The sequence below is a fragment of the Octodon degus genome, unplaced genomic scaffold (assembly GCF_000260255.1).
Source record: "Octodon degus isolate 3935 unplaced genomic scaffold, OctDeg1.0 scaffold00012, whole genome shotgun sequence".
Classification (NCBI taxonomy): domain Eukaryota; kingdom Metazoa; phylum Chordata; class Mammalia; order Rodentia; family Octodontidae; genus Octodon; species Octodon degus.
Genome location: NW_004524588.1, coordinates 28211932 through 28238376, shown reverse-complemented (window position 1 = coordinate 28238376; position 26445 = coordinate 28211932). Strand labels below are relative to the sequence as shown.

Sequence of the window (26445 nt, the reverse complement as noted above, 5' to 3'; positions counted from 1 at the left end):
CGCGCGGGCGGGTGGGGGCGCGCTAGGACCCAGCCGCGGCCGTCGGTCCGTCCGTCGGGTGGGGCTGGAGCGCGGCGCTGGCATTTCGCTCCTTCCCGCGTGAATGGGGCCGACGGTCGGACGCCGCTTCCTCGGGCCGCCCAACTCTCTGCGCGGCAGCTGCGTTCCCGCCGCGTGGGACTGAACGGGCCATGGTCGCCCCATGTGGAGGGCAAAGTTGCGCCGGGGAACTGGCGAGCCTGCGGTGAAAGGTAACCGGCCTGCGGTGCCGGGCGCCCCAAGCCTCGAGGCCAAGGGCCCTGCGGTCCGGCGCGCCCGCGCCCTCGCTGCTCCGGGCTGGTCCCGCGACCGGGCCGAGGCCGGCCGGCTCCACACGTGGCGACTAGGGCGGCTGATGGGGCGCTGCGTCCCGAGTATCCGCCAGGGGACCCGGCTGGGCGAGAGGGGGCGGGAGAGGCGACCCCGGCGCCCCGGCACCCACCGGCCAGACTCAGCGCGCCCCGCGCCCCGCCAGAGGCCGAGAGCTCGTGCCTTGCGCCCGGACTCGGGGTGCGGAGGTGGGCGCGCCCCCAGCAGGGGCTTTCCGGAGGGGCGCTGCCTCAGGCCTGGACCCCAAGACGCCCGCGGGGGTCTCCGGGCGCCGAGGGAGGGGCGGGAGGGGAGTCGGGGCGCTGCCCTAAACGAGACAAAGGCGCCCGGGCCGTTCCGGGGCGGGCCGCGGGCCCGGCTCAGAGTGGGGCGGCTGTGGGGTCGCACCCGGATCCCGAGCCTGGAACGCGCGGCCCACTCGGTCCCTCCGTCCTCCTTTGTTCTCCCGACAAGTTTCTTGGGCAAGCCCGGAGTTAGGTCTGGCTTTCCGGAGCCTGTTCGTGCAGCCTCTGAAAGAATGTGGGTTTTGGGGGGAGGAAGGCGGAGGAATTAAACTTTCCAAGTCGAACTGGTTGCTGGTTTTTCTTGGAATGTGACATTTGTGGCAGGAGGGCGCCTGGCGCCTCGCGTTGACAGCCGCGCGGAGCCGAACGCGCCCGGAGGCGGCGGGGGGCGCTCAGGGTGGGGGGCCACGCCAGGACCCAGCCCGCGCGGCCGTCCCCGAGCTCCCCCCAGCCCGGCCGGCTGCGGGCTCCGCCGCGGCTCTCGCTCGCTGGGCTCGCCTACTCTTCACGCTGTCCTGCTCTTTGCAATTTTGTTGGAAGTTGTTGGCCTTTTTGTCTTCAGTGGGATTCACTGTTTCTAAATGGCAAATGGTATTGTGTGGACCATCCAGACCATAGCTCCTTCAGGGAGAGCTGGGGACTGAGCCTCTGGCCTTCTGAAGCTTTGACGTTTGCACGGAATCTTTTGTCCTCTTGGACCTCAGCTCCCGTATCCTGTGACCGCACTGTTGGCCCTCTGAAACATTTATGAAAAGCAAGTGTTTGCTTGCTTGTTAAAGACCTTGGCTTTGGTGGGGACAGAGGGTCACGAGGCATTTGTGATACCTCGAAGATGCTTTTGAGTATCCAGTACGTTAATTTGCTCACCATAAACAAATGAATTCATAGTACTTAATAACCAGAGGCAGGCAGTTTCCTTCCTTTTCAGGGAGCGAAGGGCCAGGGCTTGACGTGTGGCTCCCAACGTCCAAAACGGGCTGGGCCCAGCCACAGTGACCGAGATTTCTCCGGGCTGCCTACTGCTCCTGGGCCAGGCAGCTAGGTTTGTCGAACTCAGGTTCACACTTTAGGGATCTCTTTTTAAAGAGTTCTGAAACAATCGGGAGCAAAAATAAGATTTACTTCCTAGATTTTTATAACTATAATCTGAGCATCAGTCTAGACAGGGTATCAGTCTACTATGAACGTTGCTTGTGAGAAGGTGGGAACTCTGTGAACTATTTTGAAGGAGAAAGGGCCAAAAAAGCTGATTTGATCGGAGTGGAAGGACTGGCCCTAGGCTAGAAGGGCTGGAGCCTGCTCTCCCCTGGGCGGTCTGGTGGTGAGGAGGAGGAGGTTTAAATCGGGGCAGATTTTCGCCATTGGTTGATACGGTTTTCAAGACAAATAGGGAATGCCTCATAAACCCGCAGGGGGCCATGGCAGGGAAGGTCTAACAATGTAAACCCCTCTTCCTTCCCCTCCTTTTAAAATGAACACAAGTCCAGGTCTTTCAGGTGAAGGTTCTCTGGAGGTTGGAGAAGGCCCATGGAAGTGTGGAGATCAAAACGTTTCAAAATATGTATCTTTTCATGGAAGATAATGGATGACTTTTGGTTTAAATGAAATTTTAAAGTACTGTTGTGAAGAAGAGCCCATGAATGCAGCAAGGCGAAGGGTTTGTGGGAAGGCACTGTTCTGATTAGACGCGAGGGCCTGCCTGCCCCTGGCCAACCAGGCTGGACCTTCTCTGGTAGAGCTCTCCTCTTTCACTGAACCCCGTGGGAGACGGCAGCCAAGCTCTCTGAGGTTAGGGTCTGTCTGAGAGCTCTGGCGCAGATTACAGCCTGCAGATACTGTGCAGTGTTCCTTCATAGTGCTCTGTAGAAGGGCTTTGAAAACGATAAAGCACGATACTGTCTAACACAAGACTTTTAAAAAATAGTGACATGAAGTACTGCTGAAAATATGATTTTTTAGGCTAGCAAGGTAAGCTTCGTTAAATCTGTATTTCTGATGCAAAATTCACCCACACAGACACTCTGTGTTGCCGTTATCCATGCTTTGAATGCATATGGAGGTTCAGGTCAGGAACTTTGGCCGTGTTTTAAATAATCTTTTTCGTTGTTTTCTACTGGCTGGAGGCTTCTTATGACCAAGAATTAGAAGATAATGCAATTCTTGAAAATCGGGGTGGCATGGAGGTCAAGAAAGAAGACATATTTGATTACAAGGTTTGTTGGAAATTGTTGTCTGAGGTTGTTGAGGTTTTTCTGTTTGTTTGCCTAGTGATTTTGTTTTTTTATATTTTGTTGGTTTGACTTTGTTTTGTCTTAGAGGAAAGGCACAGTGTAAGTCCTGGCCCTTGTAGTAGGTCAGCACACACTTTGCTGCAAGGAAGCCACTTCTGCTCCTGGCTTTTGTGTTGGCACCAGGCTCCTGTCACCTCTCCAGTCACCTAGGAAGGCCTTGACTTTGCTTTGGGGCCAACCCTTTGAAATCTTAGGCTGCAGTTATTTTAGCCTCTCAGGCCAGAACTCTGGGCTCTCAAAGGGATTCACATCTGGCACTTTTCCCACCAGTTTTAGGAGTGGGGGAGTCAAGTGTTCACAGATATATCCCTGTTAAGATTCTGCAGAATTAGAAGTAACTTTAAAAACTAGTCAGTGCCTTATAGTGTATGTTTAAATCTATGTTGGGACCTCCCTAGTCAGTATTATAGCTATATACTTTTTGTTTGTCATTTTGAGTAGAGTGTCTATAGTTTGCTTGTTTTTCTTTTAAGTTTTAATTTTGAAACAATCTACACTCATAGGAAGTTGCAAAAATAGCAGAGCGGACCTGTGTTCCCTTCGCCCCCCAGGGGTAGCATCTTACATAACTGCATTACAACAGCAGAACCAGGACGCTGGTGCCATGCGGTCCTCAGAGTGTGTTCACAACTCACTGGCTTTGCAGACACACAATTCTGTGTGTGTGTGTGTACACTTCAGTGCAACTTTTCACATGTGAAGATTCATGTTACCACTGCTACGAAGAAGATACACAAGTGTTCCATCACTTCCTGGGTCCCGCTGGTGCTCCCCATTTAGAGCCCTGCCTCCTTATCCCCCAGCCCCTCCGGCCTTGAGTGTGAGGAGCACCTGTCTGTTCCACGTACCTATAGTTTTGTCAGCATGCTGGCACTGTGTGACCAGAGCCATCTGCTGTGTGACTTTTACTGTGCGTGATGTCCTTGAGACTCGTTGGGACTCTTGCTTGCTGAGTAGCCTTCCATGGCGTGGTGTTTGCGACTGTTGCACAAGAAGGTTTTATGAGCATGTGTGTATAGCTTCTGTGAGGACGTAAGCTTTCACTTCCCTGGCATGCGAGTGCCCAGGAGTATGATGGCTGCATGTTAGGGTTAGTTTTTAAATAAACTACTAAACTGTTTATAAGAGCGGTTGTACCACTTCATGTTCCTACAGCACTGTACGAGAGCTGGCTGCCATAGGTCTTCACCAGCATTTGTTGTCCCTGTTATTTATCTTAGCTGTCCCAATAAGGGTTTTAACAAGTGTTTCATCTCATTGTGGTTTTAGTTTGCATTTCTTGTTGGCTAATGATAGTGAACTGTTTCATGTGCTTATCTGCCATCCTTAGGTCCTCGTTGCTAAAGTATCCATTTATGGGGCTGGTGAGATAGCTCAGTGGTCTGAAGCGCCTGCTTAGGCAAGCTTAGGTAGGCTCAGAGGACCACAGTTTGATTCCCAGCACCACATAAGGTGCCAGCCCCACCTTCAGGGTAGGCTGAACCAGCAATAAATAAGTAAACAAAATAAAATAGCCATTTATGTCTTTGGTGCATTTTCTAATTGAATTACTATTTTACTGCTGAGCTTTGAGGGTTCTTGATATAGCTTAGATATGAGTCCTCTTTTAGTTATATGGCATTTATATTTATATTTACCATTATGCAGCTTGTTTATTCTCTTTCCAGGACCTATTTGCAGAGCAAATTTTTATATTTTTAATTCTGATAAACTCCAGTTTATGGTTTTTTTTCTTTTTCTTTTTTTTTTTTTTTTTTGTGATTTTCATAGATTGTGCTTTTTGTGTCCTATCTGAGGACATTTCATCTAGACCTATGTCCCAAAGATTTTTCTCCTGCTTTCTAAAAGTTTTGCATTAAAATGGTAGTTCACTTTTAACCCTCTTCAGATTTTCCTTGGCTGGTTGCAGATCCGTGAGGTGCTGATTACGTACCTCAGGTCCCATGAGCGTGCAGATGGACTCTCAGGCGTAGTTCCCACTCTGGAGAGCCCACAGATCAGTGGTTGCAATGCAGACATTACCTAATGTGTTACGTGCTCTAATAGAGATGTGAGGTGGGGCCTCTGAGCAGCGAGCCTCTCTGGTCCAGGTGGTCCAGAAGGGCTTCTTGGGCCTGTTGCGCACACATGGTGAGAAGATGAGTTTTGCCTTTGATCTCCTTTTGGATGTCTTCACTGCATGAGTCCTTTGGTGTGAGTCATTCTGATTCTCGAGCATAGGCTGAAGGACTTGGGCTAACTGGAGCGAATGGCACGTCTTTGAAAGGCACATGACGTGATGGCTTAAAACATATTTGAAGAACATGGTGCTTAAGACTCAGTAATATAATGAGTGTAAGTAAAGTTGAATGGATTGAGTTAAAACATATGTTAAATAAAAAAGGAGGTAAAATTTTGGATGAAGAACAATACCCTCAGTTGGCTTCCTGGTGCTGCCACCTCCTTGCTCTGGGACCTCAGGGAATTGTACCTGTTGAAGCCTCCTGGGTAAAAATCTGAGGAGCAGTAAGTCTTACATCACAGTGCGTGAGGGTAAGATACAATAATGCATTATAACGCTTAGCATAGTACTAGATACACTGAAAGTCCTCAGTAAATACCTATCATTATTAAACCAATTGGAAGATAAATCATTTTATAAGGTTATATGTGTTCTCATATGTCTTTTCTCTGAGGCACTAGACTCTTAGTTTTTATTATGGGAGCTAACCATTTTGTAGCTGGGCACTGTTTAGTGAACCAAATATTATTTATCAAATGAGATTACAAGCGAGGATTATGCAGTTATCATATAGTACTGACTATAATGTTTCCCACCTTAAAAACTAAGATTTTTCTGAGTAAAAAAGGGCATTTTCTGTACATGGAACACAGGAGGTAGCAGAAGGAGATATGTTTGTTGTTCTGATGCTAGTTTAGAGTATATGTTGCTGTTTATCCCAAGTATAGCAAGTTGGAGCTGATGTCGCCAGCACAGGTTCCAAACTGAAGCCCCACTTTCTTTTCCTCAGTGACCAAATTGTTTTTCACAGGAAACTGATGGATCCTTAGGTGCACAACCCTGGGGCAGTGCCAACACCAGTGAGCATCCAGCCATCAGGAGAGCTCACTCACAGGGTGCTGAGCTCAGTCCAGAGACTGCGCTCCCAGTGATGGCTGATGCTGCTCATCCTGGGACCACACTCCGAGAACTCGGTGTGTTAGGAAATGTTCAGAGCTCACTCACGGAGTGCTGGGCTCAGTCCCAAGACTGCGCTCCCAGTGATGGCTGGCGCTACCTGTCCCAGGACCACTCTCTGAGAACTCGGTGTGTTAGGGCATGTGGAGAACTCATTCACAGGGTGCTGGCTCAGTCCCAAGCCTGCGCTCCCAGTGATGGCTGGCGCTACCTGTCCCAGGACCACTCTCCGAGAACTCAGTACTTTAAGGCACTCTTTAAATTAGAGCTAGATTAAGTGCTTACCCTGTTCATCTATAAGTGGCTGAGTTGGAAACAGATTGGTTTGTAAGGTGGTTAGTTGCTGTGTGTCACTCTTTTCTGTCTTCTAGTCAGTCTTCTTCCATGACTCACTCCGCTTGTTCTTAACCACTCTCAGTTATCTCTTGCTACTTAGAGGACATGCTATGATTGGGTCTGGGCTACTGCCGAAAAGCCACACTGCCTTGGGTAAGCCACTTAGTCTCGATAAAATAAGTGTATTTGCTAAATACTCAAGGTTGTTTTGATTCATAAATGAGATAGTGAGTATGAAAGGCCTATATAAGAACTAAAGCATAGTGCAAAACAGTTTTCTTTTAAAACAGTTTCGATACTTTGTACATCCATAATGTTTCTTTGGAGCCTGTCTTGGACCTGGAGTAGACTGACTCTCCTGATGATAAGGGCACACATGGTAATGACTGCGTAGAAATCAGCAGAGACGTGATGGAGAAGGCTCTGAAATGGTTGGACAGTTAGACCGAGGTGCTGGAGGGCTTTCTCAGCTTGGGTGTTTTGGAGACACACTGGGGAAGTGTAATGACCAAAGAAGAGCTCAGTGCTGGGAAATCATTTGAGCAGATACTGGAATGTTGAGAGACCAGTTTCTTGCAGTAGAGAAATACAATTCTATGTAGTTTTCCCCCCAGGCAGTTAGGGCAAATGGGATCTGGTCTATTCTCTGAAGACCTAGACTTGTACATTTCATACTAATTTCTAGTCACCTGTAGCTATTTAAATTAATGAACAGCTAAAACTTCAGGCCTTCAGTCATGCTAATCACAGTTCAAGTAATAGCCATTTCCATCCCTGCTCCCATTTCTTTTGGCTAGTGAGATTGCCTCTTGTTTTCTGATGGCAGTACTCTTCAGATTAAATGATGGGACCGGGATACCACTTGTTCTTTGGAAGTCTGGTATGACCTGGGGGGGAGAAAGTACCATAGGTGAGTGCCAGAACCTCATTCAGCCCCTTGTTGCATTTGGTTCACTTCACTGGACAGTGGGTCAGGGGCAGGAACAGAGCTTGTCAGGCCATTATCAAGAGGTGGTTTTAGTTTCTGGAGATGTTTGCCCTTGAGATTCTCCTAGGGATCTGATGGTCCTTGAGAGAAGCAAATAGAAATCGTTGAGTGAAGGAAGACTCATAGGTCGCTTTTTGGGAGATTGTTGAAGGGCTGCCTGGCTGCCTCCATTCTGAATCTGTTCCACAGGTGAATAAGAGGTCAGCCGGAGGTAGGAATGGTTCTTGCTCATCTCCCTAGCATTTGGTCTCTCTCTCATGACATTCCATCCTGCATCATTCTAACTGCTGTCCCCCTCGAAGTGATCTGTAAACTGCAAAGACCCTCTCTTTGTCCTCCCTACAGTCTCTCAGTCCTTGTGGCTGACCTCCGAAGCACTCCTAAATACTTTCTCTTCTTTTGTATGTCTCTGTGATCCATCTGGTTTGAGTGCTCATTCATTACCTGAACTTCTGTGTGGGATAACAACCCACTTGTCAGGCCTTCTTGCTTCTTTTCTCTTATAGCTCTTCAGGTCTATTCTGTCCTTCCTTCCTTTCCCTTGTCTCCCTTTTTCTCCACTCTTCTGAGAACTGGCTGAGCAAGACAGGGATGATAGATATTTTGTCTTCCAGGCCCTCTTTGCTTCCCCTAAAGGATATGGGGCTGCTCATAAACCCCATGGCCAAGTGCTAGGGAAGAAGGAGGCATTTCACATTCAGCTGCTGCTGCTTAACTATAAGAGTTAGGTGCATGACTTAGGGATGTGTTCCCCAAAAGCAGGTGTGAAGGAGGTCTCCTCTTTCCAACATAGACTGGAGTCTGAAGGACTCTGAGAGCCCTATCTACCTAGGAGACATTGGAAAGGAGAGAACGCAAAATTCCCTGTTGAGAGCCTGTTTACCCTGGGACTAGTCCTTAAGTATCACTGCAGTTGGACCCCTTGTCACTTGGTAATGGGGGGAAAGTTGAAAGACATAAGGGCAAGCAAAGAGAGTAGAAATGTACTTTTTCAGAATCCTGGGAGGAGAAGGCAGGATATGTTCACGGCACTCAGCAGTCGCTTCATTGCAGATCACATGTAAAGTCATCCTCTTCTCTGAAGAGAGAAACGGCTAGTGATCTTTTATCTAGAAGAGTCAAGGAAAATGCCCACAACAACACAAGCCTGAATTAAGATATCTGAAATGTAATATAAAAGTATCACAGAACTATTATCAAAGACCTTGAAGATAATGAGGGTGTCAGATTTGTATAACAGGTTTCTTAAAGCATATAATCTGATTGGATTTATCTTCCCATGGAATTGACTGGCCTAGTAAAATTAAAAAAAAAAAAAAAAAAAAAAAAGTTGGTGGGGAGCTTGAACAGTGGTGAAGAAATTCACATTAGCTGACTATTAGATTTGTTCCTGTGAGGTGTACCTAAAAATGTATTAATAAGTGTATAGAAAGGTCTACTCTGAGATGTGGATTTTCTTAGCTCTGAATGCAGACATAAAATGTTCATGAATTCTGAAATTTCTTCAACTTTCTCCAAAATAAATTCCAGTAGTTTTGAGAAAATAATTGGAATAAATACAAATACTTATATTTTGGTGGTGTTAAATTAAGTAGCTAAGATCATTTTAATAATTTAGGAACACAAAATAAGTTACGTGTAATTAAGTTTACTTACAGGTTTTTTTTTTTTTGTTGTTTGTTTGTTTGTTTTTTTGTTTTTTTTCAGAACCAGGGATTGAACTCAGACCCTTATACTTGCCAGGCAAGCGCTTATTCTCCTGAGCCATCTCCCTGGCCCCGCTTATAAATTTTGTAGTATGAAATTTAGTAGTTTTTTAAGGCAGTAATCAATATACTAATTGAATTTACTTTGTTTTTTTATGTATTTGGTACAGTGTATACAGGATGTACAGGGTCTCACTACGTAGATCGGACTCATAGTGTTCTTCCTGTTTTCAGCCTCCCAAGCGCTGGGATTTCAGGCATGCACCGCCATGCGCAGTCTCAATCTTCGTGTCCCAGCGCGTCCCAGGGGCGGGGCCAGCAAGCACGCCACACCAGGGATGGATACCTGGCCGCTGCACTCTGCTGAAGCAGGCGCTTTAGTCTGCAGAGCTATCTGGCCAGCCCCTACTAATTGAACTTACTTTGAATATTCAGTTTCTTACATAAAGGAAGAGAGCTCCACACTGAGCTGCATACTGAATATTAGAAGCATGATATTTCTTATTTTTGTACAGAATGTAAGTTAGGTAAATTTGGATACAGAAGCATTGATTGCTCAGTAAAATCTGTGCGAATCAACACTGAGGTGAAGAACTTTGTGAGGGTAAGACAGAAGGATATAGTTCGTACCTCTGATATTTGAGGTCTGTTATATGCCAGGTGTTTGACTAGGTGAGGAGTCTATGTCCTTTACTCTTGTGGAATTTATATTCTAAAAGGAATATAATATAGTAAGATGTTAGCAAGTCAAATGCAAATGAATCAGATGAGTCTGCTTTGAGAAGGCCAAGAACTGATTTGTAGCTAACAGCCTTTGAAGTAACTTAGTCTTGCTTTGAACCTAGTAAGAGGAAATGGATGTAAGTTACAGGTACTATGACTTTTAGAGACATGAAAGGGTTCCCTGTGGGGAGGGTGGCAAGATACAGAGACAGAGAGGCTGCAGAGCATGCTGCAGAGCAACCAGGGAGTCAGTGCAAGTGTGTGGAGACCTCATTCTAGAAACCTCTGAAGTATGATTTTAGTGTGGTCGTGGCTAGTGGTTGAGTGAGCCACATGGGCTGGTTATCCTGTGTTCCTTGTATATGTTTTTCAGAATTCAGTAATTATTTGTGAAGCTTAATGTTTCAGATGCCAGAGATGGAGACCTGTATTCACATTGTGCCTGTGTGGGTAAATCACTTAACCTCTCTGCAGAGTTTCCTTATCCATTAAATAGGGATCATAATGACATTTACCTCCAAAGATGGTTAGAATTATATAGTAGGGTTACATATTAAGCATAGTATCTGAAACCTGGAAACTTGGGAGGAGTTAGGTGTTAGCTAGCGTGTTGTCAGACTGAACTACTGTGACTTTTTATTGTGCTTTGGGACTCTGTGAACCTGCACTTCTACAAGGGCACAGCAGAGCAGCCCTGTTTCCTGTCCCACCATCCCTGGAGCTCAGGGGAAGGAATTTGGGATAAAGATGCCTGGATTATTTGGGACTGGAGTCACATTCTGGCAGCTGGCTGGGATGACTTGACAGCTTGGTCTGCAGAACAGAGTGTCTACAATACAAATTGTGTTTCCATGTGTTTGTCACAGATTTAGGTTAGCCTGAATTGAGCCTAATCTGGGGATGAATTCTGGTGTTCGAAGTCAGTCAATGATGATTTCTGGTGTTCGAAGTCAGTCAGACAGGATGGGAACTGTTCCTGCCTCAGCCTTCATGTGCTGAGATTAGAGGTATGCATCAACTTCTCGGGGAAAAATGACAAACTTAACACAAAATAAATCCTCAACTATTTTGATCACCTGGACTTTCCCTTCTTCTGGAAATGGTAATTTTTTGTCCAGCTTAAAGTAAATAGTTTTGGTGGCCATTCCTTGCAAGGCTGATCACTCTCCACCCCTTGCCTCTTGCCTCATGTAACTTTCTTTCTTTCTTTTTTCTTTTTTTTTTTTTTTTTTTTTGCGGAACTGGGGATTGAACTCAGGCCCTTGCGCTTGCCAGGGAAGCGCTTATTCCACTGAGCCATCTCAGCTTATCATTAAAAACTTCAATTAATGTGATTCAGATTTTTTTCACAGAAGTATTGTAAGTCAGGTTTGAAATCCTTGACCTAGAAGGTTTATTCAGTTATCTGTTGCACAGGATGTTAGAGAAATGTTGTAGTGAGTTTCCTAGTCAACTGTTATGAACCTGCTTTTGTTTTTTGTTTATCTTTTTTGACTGGTCCATTGAAAGACAATGTTTTGGAGGTCAAAGTAGGCTTTAAACAGCCACTTGATACTATGCATCTTAAAGAATGATAGTCTTATTGCATCCATTTGCTTACTAAAGCCTCAGATTTATTTTTTTTACAGCTGAGTAATACTCCATGGTGTAAAACACCATATCTTTTGTATCCATGCCTCAGTTGATGGGCATTTGGCTTGTTTCCGAGATTTAGCCATGACAATTGCACTGCTATAAACATGGGTGCATGTGCAACACTTTAGTATAAAGATTTCAGTTCTTTGGAAAAATATCTCAGAGGGAAATATCTGACTTGAATGGGACCTCCAATCCTAGCTTTTTGAGAAATCTCCACTCTGATTTCCATAACGGCTGTACCAGCCTGCACTCCCACCAACACTGCAGAAGGGCTCCTTTTCCCCCACAGCCTCTCCAGCATTTGTTATTGGTTGTCTTTTCAATGATAGTCATTCTTTCTCTAGTAAGATGGTATCTCAGCATTGTTTTAATTTGCATCTCTTAAAACTTTTTTTTTTTTTTTTTTAAATGTATTTAGGACAGGGTCTACAGGGTCTCACTATGTAGATCAGACTTGCAGTTTTCAGCTTCCCAAGCACTGGGATTTCAGGCGTGCACCACCATACCCAGTCGCAATCAGCATCTCAGTGCGCCCCAGGCATGGGACCAGCACAACACAACAGGGATCAAACCCCAGCCTCTGTGCTCTGCTGAAGCAGGCACTTTAGTCCCCTGAGCTACCTGGTCGGCCCTAATTTGCATTCTTGAATGACCAATGTTGTTGAATAGTTTTTCATGTATTTGTCATTTGTATTTCTTCATTTGTGAAGTGTATATTCATCTCAGATGCTCATTTTTGGATTGGGTCTTTGAATTTTGGAGGCCTGATTTTTAAAAATTCTTTATATGTTGTAGATAAAAGTCCTTTTTCTGAAGGACGATGTGCTGTAATTTTTTCTCAATTTGTGTTTTCTTTTTACTCTGTTGGTGATTTCTTTTGACATGCAGAAACTTTTCAAAAAAGATGAAATCTCAATTGTTGATTCTTTGAAGTATTTCCCGAGCAGTTTCATTTTTGTTCATGGATTTGCTACCTAGCCCTATGTCCTTCAGATTTCTGCCTACTTTTTCCTCCAGAAGATTTAGTGTTTCACTCAGTTATGTCCCAAATTTTCTGATCAAGGAGATTATGGGGCCAAAGAGGAAAGTGATCAAGGATGTAGAGTGTACCTAAGGAGAGTCACATGGAGAAAAAACATTCTCTCAGGGTTTCATAGAGAGCAAATTGGTCAAGCAATGGCCATGACTCATTCATATGGCTAATTCATATGGCTGACACTGACAAAGGATCTACAAACTGAGGTTCAGGGTCTCAGGATAAATCCTGAGGGGATTTCACTGACTTTATCAGATACAAAAGCTACATTTCTTGTTGCATAGGTCCTGCTGTACCTTGGTCTTAACCACCCAGAAGAAAAGTATAAAAATGAAGTATAAAAAGTAAAGCCATGGTGTTATGTTGAGCTGTAGGGGACTCAGGTCAACAACTTCTGACATTGCCAGTGAAGTGGAAGACCCAATACTATTATGGACTCCTGGACTCTTTTAGAATATTTTGCTGAGTTTACACACACATAATATTCAAATGATGGAACTAAACAAAAAAGGGGATACAAATGAATGACCATTTTGTATCTGTGTATTCAAAATGGTTAGAATAGATATACAGCTACAATCTCTTATTTCAATGAATAAAGGGATTTGTTCTAATAGTGTTTGTAAATAGGATATGTCTGCATCTTATCTTAACAAATAACCACTAGGAAGGCAGTATGCAATGTGTTAATTATTGGAACTGTCCTAATTTGATTTCAAACTGTCTCACTGCTATTTGTTTTTCAGTAAAATTATGGAAAAAAAAAGATTTAGTGTTTCAGTTTTAATGCTTAAATCTTTGATCCATTTTGACTGTAGTTTCGTGCATGGAGCTAGGCATGGGTATATATTAAGCCTTTGGCATGTGGAGAGCTAGTTTTCTAGCACCATTTATTGAAGAGGCTGTCTTTCTTCCAGCGAACATGTCTGGTCCCTTGGTCAAAGATACGGCGGCTGAGTGTGTTGGTCGTTGTATCTGTATCTTCGGATCTCTCACATTTATCCTCAGGCATGTTTTCTTGTGTTTGCACCAATACCATGCAGTAAATATAATCTGAAAGGTACAATAGATGCTGTGAAAGGGGAAGAATCTGTTCAATGGGAAGGAAAAACTGGGATGAGGAAAAAAGCAAAAGAAAGAGAGAAAAGTAAGTATATATGCAGAATAGTTTGGATAATTGAACTGCCAATTTCTGCTTGTCTTTTGGAAGGAGCAGTTAATGCTCAAATGTTTATTTTATTTTATTTCTGTATTTTAGGGAAAGGTCTACAGGGTATTCAGGGTTTCACTACTAGATTGGACTCGTAATGATCTGCCCGTTTACAGCCTCCCAAGAGCTGGGATTATAGGCGTGTGCCACCATGTCTCAATCTGTCTCAGTGTGCCCTGGGGGTGGGGCCGGCACAGCAGGCCAGGGATTGAACCCCCAGCCCCTGCGCCTGCTTGCAGGTGCTTTAATCTGCTGAGCTATTTGGCCAGTCCTAAATGTTGTTTTTAATTCTTGTTTTTTTCTTTTTAATTTCTTATGGCTTTTTTGTTGTTTTGTTTTTAAACCAATTTTGTGTGTTTATATCTGGTAACCTAAACAACTAATTTGAAGATAACATTTCAATTCAGCAGCCATTTTTTTGAATTCCTATCACTTTGTTTAGTGAAATTTTGTGTAGTTTCTAATGTTGGTTTTGTTTTTTTATTACTATTTTGTATTTTTTTTAAAAAAGTAATAGTTTTTTCCCTCAGTTTTGGTTGTAAAGCATTGTGGGTTTTTGTCTTTCCAAGGAAATATCACTGCTTTAATGCAGATGAGAGGCTTCTAGCTCACACCTTGCTTTCATCCTGTTGTGCCCAGGTGACCTGAGCGGAAAGTGGCAGCACACAGGAGAGTTTTTCTTACGTTAATGCTCGGGAAAGAAGACCAATCTCCTCTGGCCCTAGCACCACTGCCCAAGGTCGTCCTGGACAGGCCCAGTCTCCGGGGCAGCTAGGGGATGGCCAGGTAACCATCTGGCTTCTGCCCTCCTGGCCCTTGACTGTGTGATTCGGTGGCTTTGTATGTCAGGAGCTTTGAGTAATACCATCGAGTCTTATTTCGGTCTTTAGTAGTAGGACCACAATATTAAACTTATTTCCAGGGAAATTGTGTTTTTGGTCTTCCCAAATCCTAAATTCTTAGAGAATTGAAAATGTAGTCTAGTCTGTTAATTAGCTAAATAGTTTGAGCTGAACAAAATTCTAATAAAAGTCTTCATCTCTGATCTGTGTGACCATCTTATTGCCTTTTTTTTTTTTTTAAATAGAAGGAACACTGATTTGATCATCTCTTGAAAAGTGAATTTTACAGTGGTGATTCCTGTTGCATTTCCTATTTTAAGAAAATAAGCCTGAAATTTGGAGCAGTTACAATGGGCTATATCTCGTTCATAGCCCTTTCCGTGATCTCGTGTAATCCTTATAAGCGCCTCGTGTCTTAGGTGTTTATATTTACGTTAAGGCAATGGGCTCCAAGAAATTCAATCATTTGCTCCAGTTCACATGACTTACCAGTGGTAAAGCTGGATTCCTACACTGTTTAAGAAGCAGATTCTCTAAAACAAAAAGTATGACTCATCCTTTCTTCCCACTGGCTTCTTTCTCCTCTATCTTTATTATTCTTTAAATCTTTCTAATTCTTTGGTCTTTTGGCTTGATAACATCACTTCCTTTCTTCTTCTGTCATCTTGTTTCAACATCCTTTTGTCCAAGGATAGCCAGGCTTCCTGCTTGACAAGTTATTTCATTTTCTTTTGTCCCTACTCTAAATGTCATATCTGGGAGCCCCCACAGCCCCCAAATGCTCATTATTGATTTGTACTCCCTTTAAATTCCTCCAGGGCAAGAAGGCGCCTTCAGATGCACTTTGATTAGCAGGGATCTATTCACTTAACAAAGAGAGCTCAGCAGTGCTTTACCTCAAAGGGCTGCAGTCTTCTTTAGGTTTCACTGATTTCCTGACCTCAGGGCATCCTCCTTTGCCTGAGCAGGGAGGTAGATGACTCACTCTCAGTTTTGGTTTTCATCCTTAGATTCTTAAGTTTTGTGTCTTCTAGATTTTCTCCACGGAAGCAGCTGTGAAGTGTAGAAGAGCATCTCTCAAAGAATTCTTTGTGAAGAGTCTGACCTGAACACTACCTTTTCAGTAATACTAACACATGTGCACTTTTTTCACTGTGTTCATATTAGCGCTGACGGTGCAAGAGTAATTGTGGGAAACACTGCAGGTCCTTTAGTGTGAATTGTGCTGGTACTGCCAGATTGCCAGAAGTTCCCCCACACTTGCAATTTACAAAGAGCACACACTCTTTAAGATTGTTATACAAAGCGGTACAAATAACTGCAATCTCAAATTTAATGCTAAGAATATCCTGTGTGATGAAATGAGTAAGCGCTTCTGTTGTGAACTGTGAGGCAAGGTATAGGGTGGATGTGAGCTAGATGCTTTTTGCGTGGAAAAAACCATACTTACTTGAAAGGACAACTGACGATGGGTAGTTATTCTAACTTTAGTATTGAAAGCTATCTTATTAAGGGTGGGCAAAGGGGACTTGTCATTTCAGCTATTTGCTGCCAGTGATAAAACTCAAGATTTCTATTGAAAGTTGAATTTTGCAGTTTTGGAAGCTTGAATCAGCTACCATGACACTTGATGCTTCTAAGTAGATGAAAGACTTGGGGAAGGGTACGGGGCTGCAGCTCGTTTGCAGAGGGGCAGGAGACTGACCGGAGTGGCCCAGCTGCTGTTGTGGCTGGATGTGCATGAGACTGACATGCAGAAATGACAGAAATCTCTCCCCAGCATGGTGTGATGTTTTAAATTGCAATATGACTCACGCACTATATAGTTCACCCATTTAAGAGCACAAGCCAGTAGCTTTTCACATATAAATGTATTTTCATCATACATGTGAAATATTTCAATGTATAGATGATCCACTTTACTCAGTGAGTCACTATTTTACAGATGACCAGTGTGTTGCTATAGTCTTGCATTTATAAAGAAAAACCTCCCTTCAAAGTGAAAGATGGGCCAGGGGTGTCAGCGCAAGAAGACGGGGGATGGTCAGGGAAAGGCTGCTGGTAGGGTTTCATATTTCACATTACAGTTACATTTAGATCATTTCACTTGTTAGCCTGTTTGCTGTTACTGTAATGAATACCCAAGTTAAGTCAATTTAGGAAAAACAGTCAACATTGAGCTTGCTTCTCAGCCTGAGGACTGTGAGCCACCATCATCCAGGGCATGTCATTCTGCTTTTTGGTTAGGACAAAGATGCTTAAGCCTAGTTCCTAGGGATAGGAGAGAATGTCTACAGCACACCAGTAATATACGTCCTATGTCTTCCTTCCCTGGAAGTAGCTATAGGAGAATTTTTGGCTGTAGTTGGCCACAGCAGCTAACCAATATGTATCAGTATTGGTTCACATTAATCCTCTTAAGTCCTCTTTAAAAACGCTGTGAGGATCATCTGCCATTTTTAGCTGAGGATTTTAGAGGGTCAAATTTATCAGGCAGTTATGTGGAGTATGCTGGGTGTTTACTATAGGAGTTCTCTCTCTTTTTCCCTTTTTTTTTTCCTGTACCAGGATCAAACTCTGGATGTTGTGCTTGCCAGGCAGGTGCTTATGCTGCTGAGCCACTTTCTCATCATGCTGTTGAATTAGGTGGATTGTTCAGTACAATCGCCTTGTAGCTATATCAGTATAGTAGTATTTTAGATGTCATTAAAACAGCTGTGGGCTGGGGATTCAGCCTGGCAGCACTAGTGCCTGCCTGACAAACACAGGTCCTGAGTCTGATTCCAGGTACCACCACTGCCCTCACCGCCCCCACCCAGCCATGCTGCCGTCACTAGTCATTCATTCTAGCAATCATAAAATACAGGGCACTAAAACTATTGACTGCAAGTTTACATTAAGTAACACGTTATGTGAACATTTCTTAATTTTACTGAAGAGGTCAGTGCAGGTTGATTGGTTGTAGAGCGTGAAGTCTGCTTATTGTTATTTGGCTTTCGTAGCACATTTTGTACTTAAAGTGTGATCAGCTTACAAGCTACAGTCCCTCTTTTTTATGTATCTAGCACAGGTCTGCAGGGTCTCACTGTGTAGAGTGGACTCGTAGTGATCCTCCTGTTTTCAGCCTCCCAAGCGCTGGGATTACAGGCGCGCAACACTGTGCCCAGTCTCAATCGCCGTCTCAGTGCACCCCGGGGTTGGAGCCAGCACCACATGCTGGGGATTGAACCCCATTCCGTGCATCTGCCTAAGCAGGAGTCTAAATCCACTAAGCTGTCTGGCTGGCCCCAAACTGCAGTCTCTCACAACTTCAGGTGTGCATGTGCTATATGAGACCTCCTGTGGCAGAGAAGTCTGAGGCTCCCAAACTTAACTGCATTCAGATCACCTATGACGTGGGGAGGGAGGCAGAAAAATTCCTTTTGCTCTGTCCTTGGGGAGAGACCAGTGTTGCAGGTTTGGTGTGTGCACTTGGAAGTGGCATCTCTTTTTGGTGGGGATTGAATGTGGGGCCTCACACTACATAAGTGCTCTACCCCTGAGCTCCATACCCCTGCTCTGGAAGTGACGTGTGTGTGTGTGTGTGTGTGTGTGTGTGTGTGTGTGTGTGTGTGTGTAGTACTGGGAACTGAACCCTGTACATCTCCAGACCTTTCTGGTTTTTTTTATTTTGAGGCAGGGTCTTGCTAAGGCACTACAGTGCCCAGCCTGGGCTCAGACTTTCGGTTGTCTTGCCTCAGGTTCCTGAGCAGCTGCGACTATAGCTGTGTACCACCATGGCTAACTAGAGGTGACAGTTTTAACAGGCTTCACAGGTGGTGCTAGCACACCTTACATGTGCAATTCTTTGTTAACATAGAAACACTCATGAAATAATATGTGGCTGGCTCGAAGCAACGAAGAACGGTGGCTTCCTCAGTGCCTTGGTGTTCTGCCCGAGTAGCAGGGAGCATGCTGTTCATCCCCTGACCTTTGGTAAGAAGCAGCACAAACACCGAGGTCTTGGATTTTTCTCTGCCTCATCCTTGCAGGGAAAGCAACTTTGCTGGTAACTTACATCTTTATCTACAAGCATGAGGATGCCATTATAACTTCCTTAATTTTAATGTAAGACTGTTAGGAAAAGGGGACATAGAATTAGTCTGAATTATTGAGGGCTTTGCTGTGGGAAGGGCTGTGCTCAAGGCCTTACTGAACTCTTGCGTGCCTCAGTGTCCCTGTCAATAAAATGGGCCTTGGGTGGTGACAGTTACATCATAAGACTTTTGTAACATCCTTGATAAGGTCTGAGTAAGTCGTGTTTTCTGCTATTTGTGTTTGTGTGTTATTTCTAAAAGAACACCTAGTTTCTTGGGATGTTGGTTGGTGTACATGATGTAGTTCACTGAAGAGCCCGTGGGTGGTGAGCTGGGCCAGTGCGTACTTGCCTCCTGACAGAGCCCCTGTCCCTGTGGGCAGCTGCTGCTGCCTGACAGCCACGCCAGTGGCAGCGCTTAGGAGCAACAGAGACTGGCGGGCAGCTGGGCAGGCAGGAGGTGCCTGAGGCGCCCTCTGCGTGTGTAGGTGGAGAGAGCGGAGCTCTGAGGAGCATGGTTCTGCCAACTTTGCCATATGCCTGGGGGCTTTTTAAAACTTTCCATTTTGCTTGTTTATGTTTGCTTAAAAACTATCAAGTACTTTTGGTTCACATACAGGCTATGAACACATTGGAGTATTGGTGTTCATATGGTAATAATGATTGTTCTTTCTCAGTGGGAGCACCAAGTGTGCCTGGGCCACTCGAATGAGTGCTTCTGTGTTTCAGAGATATTTTTAGAAACGTCTAAATAAAATAAACAGGATAGGATTAAAGGGTATTTGGAGTTCTGACCTTTATCTAAATATAGAAGTTTTTATTAAAACTTTATCTGAACAAAAGACATACTTCTAGTCTTTTCGTTTCAGAGAAGTTCACACCAAGCAGCAACAGGAAGCACTCATAATGGTACTGTGAACAATCTGAGTCAAGATATTCAAGTAACCTTTGGATTCCATGCTAAAATTCAGAATTAAAAAACTACTTTTTCCTTGTAGGTAAAACCCTTACTGGGAGCTGTCTCACTGTATAGTTGCTGCGGCTGGTGATAGTTCGGATGGCTCTGTTCTTCTTATGGGGAGTACGGGGGTCCTTCGATTCTGCTCTGGGCACCCCCTGGCAGGGCTAGAGTGTCGCGGGGCTGCGCGCCAGTGAAGATCACCACGCTCTAACAGACTGCTCCGACTACAGCCCAGCACACTTGCAATGCAGCAGTTTCAACACTAGGGGGCTTTTTCTTTTTTTTTTTTCCCCAGTAGGTTTTACCTTTGTTTCCTAAGTAATTTAAAGGGGTCTTAAAATGGACAAACTCACCTGTAAACTAAATTCTGTGCAGTAAGAATATGTTCATAACTGGTTACTTAACGATATATATATATATATATATATATATATATAATTGAAATATGTATTGAGACCTCACTATGTACTAAAAGTCTTAATACCATAAAGACATACAAATGATTCACTGATTCCATTAACATGCATTGAATACTTACTGTGGTCTTATTTCTGCTAATAACTGGAGACACAGAAATTAATAAGACACGATTCCTGCTGTTAAAAACTCACAAGTTTAATGGGAGAAGAAAAATAAATGTGTAAGCACTTTAATATGAATTGTATCGTCACTATGCATAGACTGCTGTGGGAGCCCAGAGTGGCTGAAAGAATTTGGAGGAGCAGGAGGAGGAGGAGGGGGAGGAAGAGATGACTTCCTGCAGGAAGAGGCCCTAGGGTGGAGCTTCAAAAGACCTTTTGATAGTCAGAGAGTACGTTTTAGCAGTTGGTGTGTGCCAGAGCAAGTGTCATAGACTCATAAGGGCAGAAAGTCTCTGCAGAGAGAGGACACACTGGCGAAGCTCATGTATTTCCCTAGGGCTTATCAAAGGATACTTGGACAAGACAGATGAGTTTGCTAATCCAAGGCAGATGATTCTAAGTCATGTAATACTTACAGTGCAAACACAGTGCTGAGATATAGTAGGGTCAGGACAATTAATTTAATTTTATTTATTTATTTATTTATTTATTATTTTAGGGAAGGGTTTACCGGGTGTTCAGGGTCTCACTACTAGATCGGACTCATACTGATCCGCCTGTTTACAGCCTCCCAAGAGCTGGGATTACAGGTGCGTGCCACCACGCCCAGTCTCAGTTGTCCTCTCAGCACACCCCGGGGGTGGGGCCAGCACAGCAAGCCTGGGGATCGAACCCCCGGCCCCTGTGCCTGCTTGTAGGACAGTTAATTTTAAAAACATAAATCTATCAGGGATTTTTTTATTTGATGAAAAAGATTTCTAACAAAATAAAGAATAGTAGTCAATATACTGGCTGTTATCATCTTCACTTACTTAGAGTACAAGATACAGGCAGAAAAGATTCTCTTTGCAAAGAAAAAACAGATATTACAAAGCTTTCTTCAATGAACTAAAAAGAACTAATAGTATGAATGAAATTAGCACATATATTAAAATATTTTCAAACAGTGGAATGTGGGAATAATTTGAGAATTATTTGAACTTCTCCCTAATTCCCATTTATCTATTTTGATACATGTTTTGAGTTTCTCTGTCAGAGATTTGTGACTGTCAGCAGTACGAAGTGACTGTGGCTGACTGAAGCAAAAGGTAAATTAGCTGGAAATGCATTAGACAGACGACAGATTAATGGGAAAGCCGAGAACATGGAGGCCATCTGTGCCCGTCAACTCTTTTGCTGTGACAGACTACCTGGGAAAGTCAGCCTAAGGAAGGGAGAGTTATTGTAGCGCAGTTTTAGAGACGCTGCCCAGGGTTGGCTGGCTCCGTTGCTTTGGGCCTGAGGTGAAGCCGAGCGTCCCATCCTGTCAGGGAGCTGTGGAAGGCAGCTGACCGCATGGGAGACAGCAGCAGGAAACAGAGTGCCAGGAAGAGGCCAGGGACGAGAGTTGCCTATGACAACCCCCTCATGACCGGCTTCCTCCCTTGACGCTGCACTTCCTTGAGGTCAGAGCGTTCACCATCCAGTGACTTCTGAAAGGTGTGTGTGTGTGTGTGTGTGTGTATTACTGGAGATTGAACTCAGGGTCTTTGCCCTGAGCTACATCCCTGTCTCTCTTTCGGGGTTTGCTAAGTCACTAAGTTGCTCAGACTGGCATTACAAGCATGTGCCACCATGGCTGGCCTTCAGTACTTCTAAGTAAGCAATGCAAAGTTAAATTTAAGACAGATTGAAAGTTACTCATCATATATTTCAGTTTGAGATAGTCTAAGTTAAATAAAATAGATGGGTGTACTGATTGCATTTGTTTTCTAGAATAGATGGATTGGTCCAGGAATTACAGTTACAATTTGATGACTGTTCAGAAGACCATGCCATGTAAGGCTGGGAATCTTGGAACCCTCATCCTCTATTCCCATCTAATCTTCCATTTTTAATAATAATTCAGGAAATAGGGTGAGAAAACTTATTCCTGTGTGTGGTTCTGGCTTAACAGCAGAGATTCCTGCTGGGTTTCTTTCCCAAGTGTTTGTGCTGTATGCAAGTGTTTGTAGGAGAAGGTGTCATGGAGTGGCGCCCTTGGGTCTCAGATGCCTGGAGGTCACTTGATTCACCCAGAAGAACAGGCCTCACAGAAGGCTGCAAGCAGCGCTTACTCTCCAGGTACCTGTCGTGGGTTCTCCAAATCTCTTCTCCACATTGTTTCCAGGACATCTGCTTCTCTGGACAGAGCATTCCACTCTGTGGAAAACCTTCGAGTTCTGCCAGAATCAGAAAGACTTGCATTTAATGCTGAGCCCACTGGCACACTCAGCACATTCTTTAGCCTTTAGAAAAAGAAAGGTAGAAGCCACAGAATTGTTTGTTGCTGTGGTTAAAATCTCTGTTATAAAGCTAGTGGATGTTATTCTACTCTCGACAGTGACATTGTTTTTAAATGACTGAGAGGTTTTGGATTACATGCAGCTGGCAGAAATCTGCACCTTTTGGTCACAGCGAGGATTTGTTTTGCAGTTAGTGGTGTCTGCTGAGGAGTGGACCACTGGCCTGTAAACCTTAAAGCACGAGTATTTGCAGCAAAGGAGAGGGAGTAAGGGCTCTTGTATTTTAGGAAACAAAAAGGTACAAGGAATTACTGAAACTCTCAGAGCCTGGCATGGTGGTGAGGCTATTTCAGAGAGTAATGCCTTATTTTCTCTACTGCTCAGCAAGTAGGCAGAGAGAATATATGTATATTCTAATTTCAGAAATTAGCAAGCACACGGTATAGTGCTGGTCTTCAAAACTTGAATAATTTACCAGGACAGATTAAGCGACAGCAGCTCAGATTAACAGACTACTATAAAATACCACAGTTGATGTTGAAGTGCAGCGCCAAGCTTTGTGTGCATCACAGAACCTGGGGCAGGGGTAGACGCTTCTGAGGAGCGCACCAAGGGGTAGGTTCATCGGATGAACCTTAAAGTCACCTTTATTGGTGGGGTGTGAGGCTCCAGGCAGCACTCAGAATGATGTGTGTTCAGAGGTTGCTGGTACCCTCAGGGCACCAGCAACACCGCTGACAGCGAAAGGAGGGGCTGACTATTGACAGATTTAAACTAAATTCTAACCCTGATGTTGTAGCTCAAAGAGTTTTGTGCAAGGGCGGGGTGTGTGAGGACAGGAGCCCCCCCCCCCCCCCCCCCCGCCCAGTGTGAGGTGATAGTGCTGTCACCACTTAGTGACCTCTCAGATTTGACCTGCAGCAGATTTCTAGCCTGGGCTGTGCTGGTGGCACACGGGCTCTGCACCTGGGAGTCAGAGGGGTGAAGCAGAGGAGCAGAGGAGCCGCTGGCCGGCTGCTTTGTCGAGCCCCTTGCCTGCCCCAGAGCACTTGCTTCATTTTACCTTCAATTCATTTTCTTTCACAATGAGGCCCTTTGCTATTGCAAATATGCGGTAAGAAAACATGTCCCTTCAAGTCACATTACCTGCAAGTCTCTGGATAGTCACAGAAATATGCCTCTGAAGCAAGCCAGAGCCAGTCATGCTCAGCAAGAGGGAAGCAGGAGGAGGAACGCATTTCCTGAAATGACTTGTAGTGCCTCAGAGGCGAAAATGGATCCCCAAAGTAGATTTCTGAGTCTCGCCTTTGTCCACTGCAGACAAGACTAGATCTCTGCTTTCCCTCCAGGAGGGCTTGAAGCCGCAGGCGCCCTCCCAGCAGAGCCCCCTTCCCGAGAGCTCGCTCTTCCGTGCTGGCTTAGTGTTGCTTCCAGGGCTTTGCTGCTGCCCCCACACACTAGCGTGACGGGTGTGGTGATCCGCAGACAAGGTGCTGGCTTGAAATACGAAGGTTATTGGGGGGGCATGATTTTAAGTTCTTCGTGTGTTTTAGATGGAAGTCTTTTGTCTAAAAATCTTGGCTAACGTCCATGAAAGGCAAATTAAAACAACACTGAGATGCCATCTCACCCCAGAAAGGATGGCCATCATAAAGAAATCACCCAACAACAAACATTGAAGAGGCTGTTGGGAAACAGGAACCCTTCTCCACTGCTGGTGGGAATGTAGACTGGTGCAACCGTTATGGAAATCAGTGTGGACACTCCTTAAGAAACTAGGACTGGAAATCCCATTCAAGACAGCTACCCCCCTAGTGGGAATTTTCCTGGAGGAACTGAAAGCATCATATCATAGTGATATATGTTACCTATGTTTATAGCAGCACAATTTGTGATAGCCAAAGCTTGGAAACAACCAAGATGCCCATCACCTGAGGAATGGTTGAGAAAGATGTGGTGTTTTTATGCAATGGAGTATTACTCAGCTATAAAGAATGATAAACTTGAAGCATGTATATTGAAGTGGATGCCACTTGAAGATATACTCATAAGTGAAATAAACCAGACCCACATCTGTAAATATCAAATAGTCTTCCTCGTATAAGAACGCAAAAGAAGAAATACAAATAGAAAGGTATAGCACAGTTAAAAGGAAAGCGAGAACTTGAGGATTAGACAAGAGAGGGCAAAGAGAAAATCTAGGAAACATGACAGGGGCAAAGTCATACATTTATACACACAAGATGGGTGAGACAGTGATCCTGAGTATCTCAGCAGATTTTTGAAACTAGCAGTTAATTGGTAGGATTCTCACCCTGACTAACTATATATGCTGATACCTGTGAAGCAAGCAACTGCACTGAAGATAACAATGTGTCATGGTAGGGTTACGCTTGGAATGCCTGTCATTCTGGTCTTCTAAATATGTACTGCTTGTCATGACATACCTATTATTGCCATACTGTCTCTCAAGTAAATGTTTTTTTTTTTTTTAAAAAAAAAAAAAGGTAGAGGCCGGGGAGATAGCTCAGTATAATAAGCACTTGCCTGGCAAGCGCAAGGGCCTGAGTTCAATCCCTGGTTCCACAAAAAAGAAGGGTGATAAAAGGAAAAGTAGAGACAAGAAAAAAATTGTTACAGGACTGTCCTGCTACACTGCTGTATATGGTTAGATATCTAAATTTCTGTGTAAAAAGATGTAATTGTTTATTAATTTTTTATTTTTTAAATTTTTTCTTCATATTCTGTAAGGACTTAAAGTGTAACATATCAATACTTGATGGAAAATACCTGTTCCATGTTACGCCTAAGATGTTTGATATTCAGACAGATAGTTAGGTTAAACCCAACTACATATGTTGTAGGGTAATAATAAGCTTTTCTTCTGGAAGGTTAACAACTTAAGTTTGCAGGCCAAAAATTGGAGAAAAAGAAGGGCTGCAAGGTCAGCCAACATTTTGGCCCTAGCCTTTCAAGGTCAGTGAAGACTCAGGACATAGGAGAACCTGTACTGTAACATCCTGTAACTCAGTTGTGTTCCAAATTTTCTGATTAAGGAGATTATAGGGCCACAGAGGAAAGTGATCAATGATGTAGAGTGTACCTAAGGAGAGTCACATGGAGAGAAAGCATTCTCTCAGGCTTTCACAGAGAACAAATTGACTAAGCAATGGCTGTGACTCATTCACATGGCTGACACTGACAAAGGATCTAGAAACTGGTACAGGGTCTCAGGATAAATCCTGAGGGGATTTGACTGACCTTGTCAGATACAAAAGCTACATTTCTTGTTAACCTTTTACCTTTTTTTTTTTTTTTTTTTCAGAACCAGGGATTGAACTTGGGCCCTTGCGCTTGCCAGGGAAGCACTTACTCCACTGAGCCATCTCCCCATTCCCTGTACATTTCTTGTTATATAGGTCTTGCTCTTTCTTGGTCTTAACCATCCAGCAAAAAGGTATAAAAATGAGGTATAAGGGGTTAAACCATGTTGGTATGCTGAGCTGTAAAGGGCCCAGGTCAACAACTTCTGACATTGCCAGTACTATGGATAACCCACTACTATTATGGACTACTGGACTATATTGGAATATTGTAGGTGAATTCTTGCACCTACAATATTTAAATGACAATGGAATACCGTTCTCTGATAAAACTAAACAAAAAAGGATACAAATGAATGACCATTTTGTATCTGTATACTCAAAAAAGTTAGGATAGATATACAGCTACCTTCTCTTAATTCAGTAAGATTTGTTCTAATAGTGTTTGTGGACAGAATGTCATGTCTGTGTCTTGTACAATGAAATAACCACTGAGACAACAATGTGCAATGTGTTTGTTGTTGAAACTTTCTCATTGCTATTTGTTTCTCAATAAAATTATTTAAAAAATTAAAAATAAAAAAGATAAAAAAATAAGAATTTTGGCTAAAATTACTCTTGGTGATTTCTTTTGACATGC

General features: G+C 43.9%; 1 protein-coding gene and 1 long non-coding RNA gene across 3 annotated transcripts in view; both read left to right on the top strand.

The window, feature by feature from the left end:
- The first annotated feature begins 18 nt into the window (after positions 1-18).
- Amotl1 (angiomotin like 1) overlaps positions 19-26445 on the top strand; it is a 100593-nt gene continuing 74166 nt past the window's right edge. For both annotated transcript variants that reach the window (XM_023709540.1, XM_023709539.1), the window contains exon 1: positions 19-251. In XM_023709540.1, coding sequence (XP_023565308.1) covers positions 203-251 — 49 coding nt within the window. In that variant the 5' untranslated portion in view covers positions 19-202. The remainder of the gene's footprint in view (positions 252-26445) is intronic.
- Positions 6784-10803, top strand: LOC111815182. The gene is made up of 3 exons (XR_002819940.1): positions 6784-6837; positions 7285-7368; positions 10742-10803. It is a non-coding gene; the product is annotated as an uncharacterized LOC111815182 (long non-coding RNA).